We start from the raw sequence: 15000 nt of genomic DNA, 5'->3' as shown, positions 1-15000 counted from the left end.
TGGCTCTAATGTTGTCTGAATGTTATGTGAGGTTATGTGTGGCTCTAATGTTGTCTGAATGTTATGTGAGGTTATGTGTGGCTCTAATGTTGTCTGAATGTTATGTGAGGTTATGTGTGGATCTAATGTTGTCTGAATGTTATGTGTGGATCTAATGTTGTCTGAATGTTATGTGTGGATCTAAAGTTATCTGAATGTTATGTGAGGTTATGTGTGGATCTAATGTTGTCTGAATGTTATGTGAGGTTATGTGTGTATGTATCTCTACTCTGGGTTGTTTTGCTGCATGTACTGCACTGATAGCATTGAAGAGTAAAGTAAATGTTGATTAATGTTTTTTTTATGTTGTTTGAATGTTGTGTGAACGTTGTGTGCATGATTTCCCTGTCTCTGTATCCCAGGTCTTTTTGCTCCTGTCTCTGCTGGCTCCTGTAGCCGTCCTCTCTCAGTTCTACCTCCCTCTAGACTGTGATGAACTCTATCAATATGACAACACCAAACCCAGTGGGGTGTACACCATCTACCCTGGGGTCCCACCACCCCTTACATGTCTACTGTGACATGAACACGGAGGGAGGGAGGTGGACTGTGAGTAGAGACCTTTGTAGATCATCTGAGATGTTTATGATGTGTTTGTTGTGCAAAATGTATGATAATATTATTATTATTATCTCTGTCTCCCTCCTTGTCTTTCTCTCCGTCGCTCTCACTTCACTTATCAATTACATTTTCAATTTAAGGGCTTTGTTGTCATGGAAACATATGTTTACATTGCCAAAGCAAGTGAAGTAGATAACAAACAAAAGTGAAATAAACAAAAAATGTACAGTAAACCTTACACTTACAAAAGTTCCAAAATAATAAAGATGTTTAAAATGTCATATTATGTCTATATACAGTGTTATAATTATGTGCAAATAGTTAAAGTTCAAAAGGGAAAATAAATCAACATAAATATGGGTTGTATTTACAATGGTGTTTGTTTTTCACTGGTTGCCCTTTTCTTGTGGCAACAGGTCACACATCTTGCTGCTGTGATGGCACATTGTGGTATTTCACCCAGTAGATATGAGAGTTTAGCAAAATTGGATTTGTTTTAGAATTCTTTGTGGATCTGTGTAATGTTTGTTTGTTTTTGAGGGAAATATGTGTCTCTATGTTTCCCTTATCTTTATCACCTCTGTCCCTAACTCCCTCTCCCTGTCCTTCTCTGCTTCTCTCTCTCTCTCTCTCTCTCTCTCTCTCCTCTCTCTCTCTCTCTCTCTCTCTCTCTCTCTCTCTCTCTCTCTCTCTCTCAGGTGTTCCAGAGGAGAATGGATGGAACAGAGAACTTCTTCAGACCCTGGGAAAACTACAAATCTGGCTTTGGGAACGTGGCTGGAGAATACTGGCTGGGTGAGTCCTCCTTCCAAGGGGAAAGGGCTATGAGCTAGAGGAAGGGGCTATGAGCTAGAGGAAGGGGCTATGAGCTAGAGGAAGGGGCTATGAGCTAGAGGAAGGGGCTATGAGCTAGAGGAAGGGGCTATGAGCTAGAGGAAGGGGCTATGAGCTAGAGGAAGGGGCTATGAGCTAGAGGAAGGGGCTATGAGCTAGAGGAAGGGGCTATGAGCTAAAGGAATGGGGATATGAGCTAGAGGAAGGGCCTATGAACTAAAGGAATGGGGCTAGGAGCTATGGAAGGGGCTATGAGCTAGAGGAAGGGGCTATGAGCTATGGAAGGGGCTATGAGCTAAAGGAATTGGGCTAGGAGCTAGAGGAAGGGGCTATGAGCTATGGAAGGGGTTATGAGCTAGAGGAAGGGGCTAGGAGCTAGAGGAAGGGGCTATGAGCTATGTAAGGGGCTATGAGCTAAAGGAATGGGGCTAGGAGCTACGGTAAGGGGCTACGAGCTAGGGGAAGGAGCTAGGAGCTATGGGAAGGGGCTAGGAACTATGGAAGGGGTTATGAGCTAGAGGAAGGGGCTATGAGCTATGTAAGGGGCTATGAGCTAAAGGAATGGGGCTAGGAGCTACGGTAAGGGGCTACGAGCTAGGGGAAGAGGCTAGGAACTATGGGAAGGGGCTATGAGCTAGAGGAAGAGGCTAGGAACTATGGGAAGGGGCTACGAGATAGAGGAAGAGGCTAGGAGCTAGGGGAAGGGGCTATGAGCTAGAGGAAGGGGCTATGAGCTAGAGGAAGGAGCTAGGAGCTATGGGAAGGGGCTAGGAGCTATGGAAGGGGCTATGAGCTAGAGGAAGGGGTTAGGAGCTAGAGGAAGAGGCTAGGAGCTATGGGAAGGGGCTAGGAGCTAGAGGAAGGGGCTAGGAGCTTTGGGAAGGGGCTAGGAGCTATGGAAGGGGCTATGAGCTAGAGGAAGGGGCTTGGAGCTAGAGGAAGAGGCTAGGAGCTATGGGAAAGGGCTATGAGCTAGAAGAATGGGCTAGGAGCTAGAGGAAGGGGCTAGGAGCTAGAGGAAGGGGCTATGAGCTAGAGGAAGGGGCTAGGAGCTAGAGGAAGTGGCTATGAGCTATGGAAGGGGCTATGAGCTAAAGGAATGTGGCTAGGAGCTAGAAGAAGGGGCTACGAGCTAGGGTAAGAGCTAGGAACTAGGGGAAGGGGCTATGAGCTAGAGAAAGGGGCTAGGAGTTAGAGGAAGAGGCTAGGAGCTATGGGAAAGGGCTATGAGCTAGAAGAATGGGCTAGGAGCTAGAGGAAGGGGCTATGAGCAAGAGGAAGGATCTACAAGCTAGAGGAAGAGGCTAGGAACTAGGGGGAGGGGCTATGAGCTAGGGGAAGGGGCTATGAGCTAGAGAAAGGGGCTAGGAGCTAGAGGAAGAGGCTATGGGCTATGGGAAGGGGCTATGAGCTAGAGGAAGGGGCTAGGAGCTAGAGGAAGGGGCTACGAGATAGAGGAAGAGGCTAGGAGCTATGGGAAGGGGCTATGAGCTAGAGGAAGGGGCTAGAATCTAGAGGAAGGAGCTATGAGCTATGGAAAGGGACTAGGAGCTATGGAAGGGGCTATTAGCTAGAGGAAGGGGCTAGGAGCTAGAGGAAGAGGCTAGGAGCTATGGGATGGGGCTAGGAGCTAGATGAATGGGCAAGGAGATAAAGGAAGGGGCTATGAGCTAGGGGAAGAGGCTAGGAACTAGGGGAAGGGGCTATGAGCTAGAGGAAGAGGCTAGGAGCTATGGGAAGGTGCTATGACCTAGAGGAAGGGGCTACAAGCTAGAGGAAGGGGCTAGGAGCTAGAGGAATGGGCAAGGAGATAAAGGAAGGGGCTACGAGCTAGGGGAAGAGGTTAGAAACTAGGGGAAGGGGCTATGAGCTAGAGAAAGGGGCTAGGAGCTAGATGAAGAGGCTAGGAGCTATGGGAAGGGGCTATGAGCTAGAGGAAGGGGCTCGGAGCTAAAGGAAGGGGCTAGGAGCTATGGGAAAGGGATAGGAGCTAGAGGAATGGGCTAGGAGCTAAGGAAGGGGCTATGAGCTAGAGGAAGGGGCTAGGAGCTAAAGGTAGGGGCTATGAGCTAGAGGAAGGGGCTAGGGGCTAGAGGAAGAAGCTATGAGCTTTGGGAAGGGGCTAGGAGCTAGAGGAAGGAGCTAGGAGCTATGGGAAGGGGCTAGGAGCTAGAGGAAGGGCTAGGAGCTATGGGAAAGGGATAGGAGCTAGAGGAATGGGCTAGGAGCTAACGAAGGGGCTATGAGCTAGAGGAAGGGGCTAGGGGCTAGAGGAAGAAGCTATGAGCTTTGGGAAGGGGCTAGGAGCTAGAGGAAGGAGCTAGGAGCTATGGGAAGGGGCTAGGAGCTAGAGGAAGGGGCTAGGAGCTATGGGAAGGGGCTAGGAGCTAGAGGAAGAAGCTATGAGCTATATGGGAAGGAGCTAGGAGCTAGAGGAAGGGGCTAGGAGCTATGGGAAGGGGCTAGGGGCTAGAGGAAGAAGCTATGAGCTATGGGAAGGAGCTAGGAGCTAGAGGAAGGGGCTAGGAGCTATGGGAAGTGGCTGGGAGCTAGAGGAAGGGGCTAGGAGCTATGGGAAGTGGCTGGGAGCTAGAGGAATGCGCAAGAAGATAAAGAAAGGGGCTACGAGCTAGGGGAAGAGGTTATAAACTAGGGGAAGGGGCTATGAGATAGAGAAAGGGGCTAGGAGCTAGAGGAAGGGGCTAGGAGCTAGACAAATGGGGATAGGATGTAAGGAAAGGGCTGAAATATGACAGGACCTTTATGCTTTCTGTTCTTGTCAGGTCTGGATAACATCTTCCTCCTGACGATGAGGAAGAAGAATGAGCTGAGAGTGGACATGGAGGACTTTGAGGGAGGGAAAGTTTTTGCTAAATACACATCCTTCTCCATTGATCCTGAGAACTACGGATACACACTGAGACTGGGCAGTTATGTAGACGGAGGGGCAGGTGAGTTATTCTTCTTCATCAGGTTTAACATCATCATCACCTATGGTGTCACATTATAACTCTTCCCTTATGTGTGTGTTGTGGTGATTTGTTTCTGTATCATCAAAGGAGGAGAGACAAACTTATCACATAAGTCAGAGTTATACTTTAAATCTTTATTCACATATTAATAAGGGAGCAGGTCAATACAACACACGCAAATGAAGTGAATCGATTGAGTGCTCTGCGATAACGATGGCTGGTCGACGTCCCAACCTGTAGGTGATTCGTTGAGAGCCCCGACACAAAGGATACAAAGATCTTTTATAGCAAAGATACACCCTCTTAGTCTACGTTACAAATAACAGATGTGTGGAATGGGTCACAAGGTGAAATAAATTAATAAGACAGTAGACAGTATCTGCTGTAAAGACTGTTCTCATTGTGTAGAAAACATGGTCCCCAAAACAAAGTTCCTAACATCATCATCCATACCGGAGCCATCTCTATCCTGGTACCTCCCGGCACACAAACATCAAGTCATTCTATGGAATGCGGCTCAGAGAGAGAGAGGACAAGACCATCATCAATCAGTAGCTGGAGTTCCATCTCAGAAGCTCCTCTCAGTTCAGACAAAATATAGTTCTAAGAACCCTATTTTTTTTCATAAAACAACCATTTCATGCAGTAACAGTATTATAAAATAATCTTGTAATTTCTCCACGATAGTGTTTCGTTCCTAAAGGGCCCCACAAATCAAATCAAATCAAGTGTCAAATGAAATCAAATTGTGTTAGTCACATGCGCCGAATACAACAGGCGTAGTAGACCTTACAGTGAAATACTTACTTACAAGCCCCTAACCAAGAATGCAGTTTTAAAAATATGCAGTAAAATAACAATAGCGAGACTATATACAGGGGTACCGGTACAGAGTCAATGTGCGGGGGCACCGGTTAGTTGAGGTCATTTTATTTTCTATTTTTTATTTCACCTTAATTTAACCAGGTAAGCTAGTGGAGAACAAGTTCTCATTTACAACTGCGACCTGGCCAAGATAGAGCAAAGCAGTGTGACACAAACAACAACACAGTTACACATGGAATAAACAAGCGTACAGTCAATAACACAATAGAAAAAAAAGTCTAGAAACAGTGTGTGCAAATGGCATGAGGAGGTAAGGCAATAAATAGGCCATAGTAGCAAAGTAATTACAACTTGGAGTGATAGATGAGCAGATGATGATGTGCAAGTAGAAATACTGGGGTGCAAAAGAGCAGAAAAGTAAATAAAAACAATATGGGGATGAGGTAGGTAGATTGGATGGGCTATTTACAGATGGACTATGTACAGCTGCAGTGATCGGTAAGCTGCTCAGATAGCTGATGTTTGAGGTTAGTGAGGGAAATATAAGTCTCAAGGTTCAACGATTTTTGCAATTTGTTCCAGCAGAGAACTGGAAGGAAAGGCGGCCAAAGGGGTGTTGGCTTTGGGAATGACCAGTGAAATATACCTGCTAAAGCTCCGATGAGGCGGAGCTTTACCTAGCATAGACTTATAGATGACCTGGAGCCAGTGGGTCTGGCGATGAATATGTAGCGAGGGCCAGCCGACTAGAGCATACAAGTTGCAGTGGTGGGTGGTATAAGGGGCTTTAGTGACAAAACGGATGGCACTGTGATAGACTGCATCCAGTTTGCTGAGTAGAGTATTGGAAGCTATTTTATAAATGACATCGCCGAAGTCGAGGATTGGTAGGATAGTCAGTTTTACGAGGGTATGTTTGGCGGTGTGAGTGAAGGAGGCTTTGTTGTGAAATAGGAAGGCGATTCTAGATTCAATTTTGGATTGGAGATGTTTAATATGAGTCTGGAAGGAGAGTTTACAGTCTAACCAGACACCTAGGTATTTGTAGTTGTCCACATATTCTAAGTCAGAACCGTCCAGAGTAGCTAGTCAGGCGGGCTGGTGTGGGCAGCGAATGGCTGTAAAGCATGCATTTGGTTTTACTAGCGTTTAAGAGCAGTTTTAAATTGAGGTAATATGTACATGTAGGTAGAGTTATTAAAGTCACTATGCATAGATAATAACAGAGAGTAGCAGCGTCATGAAAGGGCGGAGCAATGCAGATAATCGGGGTAGCCATTTGATTAGCTGTTCGGGAGTTTTATGGCTTGGGGTTGAAGCTGTTTAGAAGCCTCTTGGACATAGACTCGGCGCTCCAGTACCGCTTGCCGTGCATTAGTAGAGAGAACAGTCTAGGGTGGCTGGAGTCTTTGACAGTTTTTAGGGCCTTCCTCTGACATACCAGGCAGTGATGCAACCATGATCTCAATAGTGAAGCTGTAGAACCTTTTGAGGATCTTCCCAAAACATTGCTTCCTGTTGAACTCGGAACATCTTGGTTTTGTTTGTTTGGAAAGTTTGTAGTTTGAAAGTGTATTGGTAAGTTTTTGGTAGCTACCTAGCTTCTTAGTTTAGATCCCGCAACGCATCAGTTGCTGGGACTGCTTGTCTCTTTCCAGTGGCCCTGCCAACCAAGGAAGGGTCTGAAGAGCTATTTGTCATCACAGCTAGCCTAGCTGCTAGCTAGCTGCATATCAAGCTAGCGAGGTTTTCTTGAACGCAGCCCATGACGCGGTTAGCCATTCTGTCTGGGACCGGGGATTGTCTCGAGGGACAATCAAGGTGGAACAACATGGTTGTGGACGGAATTGCAGAATCTCCACATGAGACCTGGACAGAGTCTGAGGACAAAGTGAGGTAAATGATGGGGGCAACGGTACCGGACGGCAGGCAGGCTCATAGTCAGGGTAGACAGAGGTCACTAATCCAGAGGGGGGCAAAGGTACAGGTCAGCAGGCAGGGTCAGGGGCAGGCAGAGTGGTAGGCTGGCGGCCTCGGAGTCAGGACAAGCAAGGGTCAGGGGCTGGCGGCCTCGGAGTCAGGACAGGCAAGGGTCAAAACAAGGAGGGCGAGAAAAGAGACTGGAAAACGCTGGTGGACTTGACAAACAAGACTAACTGGCAACAGACAAACAGAGAACACAGGTATAAATACACAGGGGATAATGGGGAGGATGGGCAACACCTGGAGGTGGGTGGAGACAAACACAGGTGAAACAGATAAGGGCGTGACCGTATCGGCGTGAACAGATAGGGCTCATCTCATATGTATATACTGTATTCTATACTATCTATTGTATCTCAGTCTATGCCGCTCTGACGTTGCTTGTCCTTATATTTACATATTCTTAATTCAATTCCTTAACTTAGATTTGTGTGTATTCGGTATTTGTTGTGAAAATGTTAGATTTTACTTATTAGATATTGCTGCACTGTCGGAACTAGAAGTACAAGCATTTCGCTACACTCGCAATAACATCCGCTAAACACGTGTACGTGACAAATTACAATTTGATTTGATTTGATTTGGGCCTTTTGATATGGCCTTCTCATGCACTGATTGTCATGGATCAACATTCTCCCAATTCCCCCTATAATTATTGTGGCCACCAATATGCTCACACATTCCCAGTTGTCCAGGCAAACTAACCATGCGCTCTGCCTTCTCTCCTATGCGAGCAGCCTTGCGCACCTAAAACCAAGAACAATTCAATAGAACACATTTTTGACTGATTGTCAGTGTTTTATCATCGGAGGGACATAAAAACACTCTGAAAATTATCCAAACGATATAGCTCCTTATCAGGGTAGCCTAGTGGTTAGAGCATTGAACTAGTAACCAGAAGGTTGCAAGTTCAAACCCCCCGAGCTGACAAGGTACAAATCTGTTGTTCTGCCCCTGAACATGGCACTGTTCCTAGGCCCTCATTGAAAATAAGAATGTATTCTTAACTGACTTGCCTAGTTAAATAAAGGTTAAATAAAATCATTCTCCACATTTTTTGTAGTTTTTTTTGTCGTGTGAAACCTCTGTTCACTTGACTCAGAACGATTTTTGTTTTATTTACCATTATAATTATCGTCCTTGGTGTGGATGGCCCTTTAGTCCAGTCAATAAGCTCCCAAAAAATAACATCTTGTTTCATTTGGAATAGAAGCATGCAAATTGGCACACCTGTGTATTTTTTTAAGCTCAACAAAACATGATATACAGTTGAAGTCGGCGGTTTTACGTACACCTTAGCCAAAAACATTTAAATGCAGTTTTCACCATTTCTGACAAATAAACATTTCCTGTCTTAGGTCAGTTAGGATCACCCCTTTATTTTAAGAATGTTAAATGTCAGAATAATAGTAGAGAGAAAGATTTATTTCAGCTTGTAATTTCTTTCATCAAATTCCCAGTGAGTCAGAAGTTTACGTACACTAAATTAGTATTTGGTAGCTTTGCCTTTAAATGGTTTCAACTTGGGTCAAACGTTTTTGGTAGACTTCCACAAGCTTCCCACAATACGTTGGGTGAATTTTGGCCCATTCCTCTTAACAGAGCTGGTGTAACTGAGTCAGGTTTGTAGGCCTCCTTGCTCGCACACGCTTTTTCAGTTCTACCCACAAATAATCTATAGGATTGAGAACAGGGCTTTCTGATGGCCACTCCAATACCTTGAATATGAATATGAGATGAGTAATACATAGACTAAGATAGAGTAGATAGTATATGAATAGCATAACTGTTTCATTTTATTTGGTCTTCCACATTACCAGGCTACTATACTCTTGTCTGTTGGTTGATTCTCAGGGGACTCCATGTCATATAGCAACGGCATGAAGTTCAGCACCTACGACAAAGACCAAGATACCTGGGGTGACAACTGTGCCAGGCGCAACATGGGTGGATTCTGGTACGGTGCCTGTACGCATGCTAACCCTAACTCCCTGTACGCACCACATCAGGGAACTTCTTTAGCTAATATGAAGTTTTATTGGCAGCACTGGAAAGGGGTAGACTACTCTCTGAAAAGCATTTCCTTTAAGATCAGGGCTGTCTCTGATGCTGTGGCTGTTCAGGAGCAGGAGTAACATACCTGACTCTCTCAGTCCTGACCTAATGTCACCCTCTCTAAATGACTCCACAAATACAATGTGGAGGAGGGGGCACCAGAGCTAGCCAGACAGACACTAACACCTAGAGAACAATATGGCCACTACATTATCACTATAATTATCATCTTGGATGTTAAAGTAGTGTTTCATGTTATAGCAGCACAATGGGCTCTCTGTCTCTTATATGGTCACTATATCACCACTATTGTTATCATCTTGGATGTTAAAGTAACGTTTCATGTTATAGCAGCACAATGGGCTCTCTGTCTCTTGATTCCACTGTTACTTGACTCATATAATAATTAAAGCATTTCAAAGACAAATTCACTGCATTCTGTCTTTTTATTTACTGCATGTATTTATTTATTATAATCAGTCAGATTGGATGGCTGAATGTGTCAAAGTCAAGGTTGTAACATGATCTTAGAGTTTTCATTGCAAAATGGTTGTGTGCATCTATCATCTTCATCAACCTCATATTCATCATCATATTCATCATCATATTTATCATCATCATATTCATCATCATCATCATCATATTCATCATCATCATCATAGTCATCATCGTCATCATCATCATCATATTCATCATCATCATCATCATCATATTCATCATCATAATCAAATCAAATCCAATGTTATTTGTCACACACATGGTTAGCAGATGTTAATGCGAGTGTAGCAAAATGCTTGTGCTTCTAGTTCCGACCATGCAGTAATATCTAACATGTAATCTAACTAACAATTCCACAACTTCTACCTTATACACACAAGTGTAAAGGGATAAAGAATATGTACATAAAGATATATGAATGAGTGATGGTACAGAACGGCATAGGCAAGATACAGTAGATGGTATCGAGTACAGTATATACATATGAGATGAGTAATGTAGGGTGTGTAAACATAAAAGTGGCATAGTTTAAAGTAGATGATATAGAGTACAGTATATACATATGAGATGAGTAATGTAGGGTATGTAAACATATTAAGTGGCATTGTTTAAAGTGGCTAGTGATACATTTTTTCCATCAATTTCCATTAATTTCCATTACTGAAGTGAGCTGGAGTTGAGTCAGTATGTTGGCAGTAGCCACTCAATGTTAGTGGTGGCTGTTTAACAGTCTGATGGCCTTGAGATGGAAGCTGTTTTTCAGTCTCTCGGTCCCTACTTTGATGCGCCTGTACTTACCTCGGCTGAACAGGCAGTGGCTCGGGTGGTTGTTGTCCTTGATGATCTTTATGGCCTTCCTGTGACATCGGGTGGTGTAGGTGTCCTGGAGGGCAGGTAGTTTGCCCCCGGTGATGCGTTGTGCGTGAGGTGAGGTTATTGAGTGTGAGGTTATTTTCCCGACACCACACTCCGAGGGCCCTCACCTCCTCCCTGTAGGCCATCTCGTCGTTGTTGGTAATCAAGCCTACCACTGTAGTGTTGTCCGCAAACTTGATGATTGAGTTGGAGGCATGCATGGCCACGCAGTCGTGGGTGAACAGGGAGTACGACATCGCTGATGCACTTTCATCATCATCGTCATCATCATATTCATCATCGTCATATTCATCATCATATTCATCATATTCATCATCGTCATATTTATCATCATCATCATCATCATCACCATCATATTCATCATCAAATGCATATTCATAATCATCATCATCATCACCATTATCATCATCACCATAATCATCACCATCATCATATTCCTCATTACCATCATATTCATAATCATCATCATCACCATCATCATCATCATATTCATCATCATTTTTATTATCATCATCATCACCATCATATTCATAATCATATTCATATTCATCATCATCATCATCATCATCATCACCATCATCATCGTCATAGTCGTCGTCATCATCACCATCATCATCATCATCACCATCGTCATAGTCGTCATCATCACCATAATCATCACCATCATCATATTCATAATCATCACCATCATCATCATCGTCATAGGCGTCATCATCACCATCATCATCACCATCACCAACCATCATCATCATCACCATCATATTCATCATCATCATCATCATATTCATCATCATCATCATCATATTCATCATCATCATATTCACCATCACCATCATATTCATCATCATCATATCCATCATATTTATATGATATTGTTTTATTAACTGTAATTTCGTTAGTTATTTTTAAGTCTTGGTTCCAATAGTTTATATTTTTTTCTCAGAGATTGTCAGTTGGATAGGCCCTCGGCAAGGTTGTTGTATATCTTACCTATTATATGAATATCTTTTTCTGACTCAGATAGGATTTATCTTTTTTTGATGTACATTTCGGCAGGGTAGCCTAGTGGTTAGAGCATTGGACTGGTAACCAAAAGGTTGCAAGTTCAAATCCCCGAGCTGACAAGGTACAAAATCTGTCGTTCTGCCCCTGAACAGGCAGTTAACCCACTGTTCCTAGGCCAGTTAACCCACTGTTCCTAGGCCAGTTAACCCACTGTTCCTAGACCAGTTAACCCACTGTTCCTAGGCCAGTTAACCCACTGTTCCTAGGCCAGTTAACCCACTGTTCCTAGGCCAGTTAACCCACTGTTCCTAGGCCAGTTAACCCACTGTTCCTAGGCCAGTTAACCCACTGTTCCTAGGCCAGTTAACCCACTGTTCCTAGGCCAGTTAACCCACTGTTCCTAGGCCAGTTAACCCACTGTTCCTAGGCCAGTTAACCCACTGTTCCTAGACCAGTTAACCCACTGTTCCTAGGCCAGTTAACCCACTGTTCCTAGACCAGTTAACCCACTGTTCCTAGGCCAGTTAACCCACTGTTCCTAGACCAGTTAACCCACTGTTCCTAGGCCAGTTAACCCACTGTTCCTAGGCCAGTTAACCCACTGTTCCTAGGCCAGTTAACCCACTGTTCCTAGACCAGTTAACCCACTGTTCCTAGGCCAGTTAACCCACTGTTCCTAGACCAGTTAACCCACTGTTCCTAGGCCAGTTAACCCACTGTTCCTAGACCAGTTAACCCACTGTTCCTAGGCCAGTTAACCCACTGTTCCTAGACCAGTTAACCCACTGTTCCTAGGCCAGTTAACCCACTGTTCCTAGACCAGTTAACCCACTGTTCCTAGGCCAGTTAACCCACTGTTCCTAGACCAGTTAACCCACTGTTCCTAGGCCAGTTAACCCACTGTTCCTAGTCCAGTTAACCCACTGTTCCTAGACCAGTTAACCCACTGTTCCTAGGCCAGTTAACCCACTGTTCCTAGGCCAGTTAACCCACTGTTCCTAGGCCAGTTAACCCACTGTTCCTAGGCCAGTTAACCCACTGTTCCTAGGCCAGTTAACCCACTGTTCCTAGACCAGTTAACCCACTGTTCCTAGACCAGTTAACCCACTGTTCCTAGGCCAGTTAACCCACTGTTCCTAGACCAGTTAACCCACTGTTCCTAGGCCAGTTAACCCACTGTTCCTAGGCCAGTTAACCCACTGTTCCTAGACCAGTTAACCCACTGTTCCTAGGCCAGTTAACCCACTGTTCCTAGACCAGTTAACCCACTGTTCCTAGGCCAGTTAACCCACTGTTCCTAGGCCAGTTAACCCACTGTTCCTAGGCCAGTTAACCCACTGTTCCTAGGCCAGTTAACCCACTGTTCCTAGGCCAGTTAACCCACTGTTCCTGACCAGTTAACCCACTGTTCCTAGACCAGTTAACCCACTGTTCCTAGACCAGTTAACCCACTGTTCCTAGGCCAGTTAACCCACTGTTCCTAGGCCATCATTGAAAATAGGAATTTGTTCTTAACTGACTTGCCTAGTTAAAATAAAGGTAAAAAAAAATGATAAAAAAAGAGAGACTTTCCATAAAACTGCAATATGAAATGTTATATTAGATTGTAAATAAAACGTGCACATTACTGCTTTAGTTTTCTATGTAGGGAAATAATACTGTAATAAAGAAAGAATAAGAATAACATGAAGATAATTCTTATGAACTATTGAGGGATATGTGTGGGCGTCAGTTGCAGTGATAAACTGGGGCATGTAATACCAGAAACAACCACTTCCTGTCAGACTTGAGCCGTAAACCGGTGTGCTGTAGAACCTGTCTGGAAAACAGGTAAAACGGGAGAGGGCGGGGCCGCAGCACACCTACTGATGTTGACCTCCTCGGTTTCCACTATTTAACACAGCCACAAAGTCAAATGGGTTATATCATTACAAATTCATGAAAACAACTGTTTGTATAAGGTCAGTAGTGTGGTTAAGGTTAGTTTTAAAATCACATTTAAGGAAGAGGAATTGTAGAAATAATCGGGGTTTATGACTGGTAGCTAGTACCGACCAAGTTCTCTGGCCAACGCGCAAATGGTTTAGTCCTCTTGAGATTCTCATAACAGGAATGGTTATCGTTTTTATCGTAATCATAGGTTCGTGGTCGTGGTATTGATTTTAACAGTAATGGTAGATTAGTTGCTTATTATTGTAATGGTTGTAGTAATGAATAAATGCATGTAGCTAACATCAAAATAAATAATTTTACAGCCTACTACTCACTCAGATTTCCTAGATTGGTTAGGCAAAAGTAGTACGTTACACAAAGGTAAATAAGCAACATTTAAGATGTAACAATAAAATGTATAAATGTGTTTCCCATTTTGGGTATAAACCTTGACACTTCAAAGAATGAACCTCGGCTCCTTTAAGACCAAGCGAAACATTCGCGACATGAAATCTGGAAAGACTGGTGACCAACCCTCCCACCCTCTCTTGTCTTGCGACCAAAACTAGTTTCAAGACGACCGGGCGAAAATATTTTTCTTTCCCTTGAACGAACGGATGATTGAGGCGTCAACTTCCCGACATTTCATCCGACATCTCCCCTCTCTAGACAAAAGTTTGTGGATCCTCCAAGAGTTTGGGAACTAAAGATTGATAGAAAGCCTCCTTTTTTCTGTAGGTGGGAACTTTGAAAACATGGATTGGGGGACGGATCTTTGGGTAAGGACATATGCACTAGCTACAGTAACCTTAGCTACACAATAACAGCAAATTCCCTGGAGAAGGTGATTGTTTTTGCTGTCTCAAAAATAATACATGCCTTTGACATTGTTTTCAACTGTTAACTCTAACAAAGTTGATGACAACTCACGGCAAGTAGACTAAATTAGCTTGTAGCTTGAGGGCGGCTGTTATTTCGCAATGTTGCATACCTTGACCTCTTAAAGGCGACTTAGCTAACTGGGCTTCTGTAATAGATACATTTTTTTGTTGTTGTCCAGCATCCGCATATAAACTAGTTACAACCCATATGATTATATTCAACGTATGAGCAAGTCATTGATGTTATCATAACATTTAGTTGGTTTGTAGAGATACTATTGAATTACTCGTGTTTTGTGCGTGCGGTGACGAGGTGTGAACTGTTATTGAACCAACTCAGGTGAACCATATTGAACCATATTGTCAGGGGGTTATGGGCAGTCTGATCTCACCAGGGGAGTACTAGAATGGAGTTAGACACTGGTCTAAGGTCAGTTTTGAGATGATCCAACTCGTGGAGTGATGGTAGTGTACGTTGATCCTAGATCTGAATCAAAAGGACAACTTGTACAGTTCATAGCCACAGGCCATTAAATAGG

General features: G+C 43.9%; 1 protein-coding gene and 1 pseudogene across 1 annotated transcript in view; both read left to right on the top strand.

Annotated features, from left to right (window-relative positions):
• LOC112240371 overlaps positions 1-9696 on the top strand; it is a 10737-nt pseudogene extending 1041 nt beyond the window's left edge.
• Positions 9697-14077: 4381 nt separating this feature from the next.
• Positions 14078-15000, top strand: part of LOC121844263 (cdc42-interacting protein 4 homolog) — a gene marked incomplete at its 3' end in the record, with an annotated part of 35394 nt that continues 34471 nt past the window's right edge. Inside the window, 1 exon segment of the mRNA XM_042314176.1 lies at positions 14078-14359. Within this exon segment, the coding sequence (XP_042170110.1) occupies positions 14336-14359 (24 nt within the window).

Source organism: Oncorhynchus tshawytscha, unplaced genomic scaffold (assembly GCF_018296145.1).
Source record: "Oncorhynchus tshawytscha isolate Ot180627B unplaced genomic scaffold, Otsh_v2.0 Un_contig_7595_pilon_pilon, whole genome shotgun sequence".
NCBI classification, from domain to species: domain Eukaryota; kingdom Metazoa; phylum Chordata; class Actinopteri; order Salmoniformes; family Salmonidae; genus Oncorhynchus; species Oncorhynchus tshawytscha.
Note: the sequence above shows the minus strand (reverse complement) of the source record. Positions and strands in the feature narration are given on the sequence as shown.